The sequence below is a fragment of the Monoraphidium neglectum genome, assembly GCF_000611645.1.
Source record: "Monoraphidium neglectum strain SAG 48.87 unplaced genomic scaffold scaffold02727, whole genome shotgun sequence".
Taxonomy (NCBI): domain Eukaryota; kingdom Viridiplantae; phylum Chlorophyta; class Chlorophyceae; order Sphaeropleales; family Selenastraceae; genus Monoraphidium; species Monoraphidium neglectum.
Window position 1 is genome coordinate 4967 of NW_014010901.1, and position 2131 is coordinate 7097.

Consider the following 2131-nt stretch of genomic DNA (forward strand, 5'->3'; position numbering starts at 1 on the left):
CACCGCCGGTCGGTGGCGGCGATCAAATCGCACTCCACCTGTACTTCCCAGTCGGCCCTCTTTCCTGTACCAGCCTGCTTTCCCTTCTGCTTCTGCTTCTGCTTCGGGATCTGCTTCTGCTGGGGGCTTTTCAAGCCACGAGAGCGCAAGTTGTAGCGTGCCTGTGCCGCTGCCTTCTTGGCGGCACCATGCCGCACACCAAGGGGCTCATCGCAGGGTCCCTTGTTCTTCCTAGTGTTTTTGTTTTTCTTTACCATCTCCTTGAAGGCGTTTGGCCAAGCTCGGCAGCCAAGAAAGACCACGGATGATCTCCGCCGAGGCACGCGATCAAGAAAGCCAACGGGAGTATGCTGCAGTACAGGAGCACTTATTGAGTTTGATGAATCAACTCGCAACGAATGCACAAATGCAGGTGCCAGGTGTTCTTGGGGACGGCAACTGCCTTCAAGGCACCAACACAAACCCCTGGTCACCCCCGCTCGCCGAACCTGTAGTGCAGGCTTTACTGGGAACGGCATGGCAATTACCTGCCAGTATGAACGATTATGTGACACCATGCATGCACACCAGCTTTGACGTACGGTTTCGGCAGATACTGTTCCGTGATCCATTGGTGCTTTCGGCGCTTTCGGCACACCAAGGCAGCCCAGCAACAGTCTGGACGTTTCCAAGGTCGCATGACAGCCCTGCGGACCGTGTGGACCTGTATGTCAGATTCAAAGCCAACTTGTTGCAGGAGCCAAAGGGCCTGATGCACGACCAGCCGGCCCAGACCCAGATTCTTCCTCTGCTCTGGACCCGTCGGCGAACGGCAAATCCTGTCAATCTCATATCACTTGGTGGCGCCGCAAGTATCACCTGCTCACATCCCACCACAAACGGTCGACCTTGCCACTGATACCCACACGAAAATGCCGCCCACATGCATCCCCTCTTCCGGCTGCAGGCCCCCATAGTGCCTGAGGCTTCCAAGGTTGTGCGCCTAACCTTGGACAGCCAGCATTGTGCCTCTCGATCAGTTGCTGGGAGCGTAATCACTGTCCCTGGCGCTGTCGCTGCTGGAAGAGGAGCCCCCGCACAGGGTGTGCCGCCGCTTCCTCGGCCGCCCCGCTGCCTTGGCCGCCGCCGGCCCCGAAGCGGCCTTAACCGTCGCACCGCCGCCCTCGTTTGCCGCACGCCCGGCCAGCGCCGGCGCCGCGCAGTGCTTGGGGACGGCCTTCTTGCTTCCCGGCCGCTTCCTGCCGGCCCCGCTGCGCTTCTGCCATGGCAGCCCGCCGGCGCCCCGCCGGGCACGGCCGCGCCCGCCGCCCGCCGCCTTCACTCTCCCCTTGCCCTTCGCGGCCCCACCGCCGCCCTTGCCGCCGGCTGGCTTTGTGCCGGCGGCGCCGGGCGCAGCCGCCACAGGGCCGCCCTCGCCGTCCGAGTCGCTCTGCCATGCTGCGCCTGCAGTGGCAGAGGGCAAGAGATCGCAGACTCGGCGGCAATGCGGCGCAAGCGGGTCTATTTTTTGAAACCAGCTTCCTGGAGCCGCGTGCAGGGTACAGACAAGGGTTCTATGTTGCGAGGGAACGTCTCAGCATGCTTTATCATTCGTATGATTGATTATGAACACTGAGAAGCTGAGCAGGCACCAGCTCATGCGTTGTGCATGCACTGTGACTGGACCCCGCACACTGCCGCCCACCTGCGGCCGCCCAGCCGTCCTCACGGCCTTGGCCGTCCTCCTGCCCCTCCGCGGGCGCTGCGCGGCAGTAGCAGCCGAAAAGGGCCTCCACCGTTGCCGTAGAGGGCCGCCTTCCGCCTGTGCGCCCGGTGGACGGCAAGCAGACAAAAAAACACACCGCACACGTGTCCTCGTCATTGAGGTTTACAAGGGAGCGCCGCGTGCGCCAGGCGCAGGGCGCCAATCGCAGACTCAACGCTCTGCGCAATAATGTTTTGTGCCGTGTTTTGGATGCTTTGCCGCGTCATGTCGTGACTGCTTTGATGTTTTTAGTCAAGTGTGCCCCTCATCATCATCATCATCATCATCATCATCATCATCATCATCATCATCATCATCATCATCATCATCATCATCATCATCATCATCATCATCATCATCATCATCATCATCATCATCATCATCATC

The 2131-nt window shown here is 60.3% G+C and overlaps 1 protein-coding gene across 1 annotated transcript in view; it reads right to left on the bottom strand.

Moving 5' to 3' along the window:
* Nucleotides 1-1015: 1015 nt before the first annotated feature.
* The window catches only part of MNEG_11407 (hypothetical protein), a gene marked incomplete at both ends in the record, with an annotated part of 2619 nt that continues 1503 nt past the window's right edge, over nt 1016-2131 (bottom strand). The window contains 2 exons of the mRNA XM_014040123.1: nt 1016-1443; nt 1685-1741. Coding sequence (XP_013895577.1) covers nt 1016-1443; nt 1685-1741 — 485 coding nt within the window. The remainder of the gene's footprint in view (nt 1444-1684; nt 1742-2131) is intronic.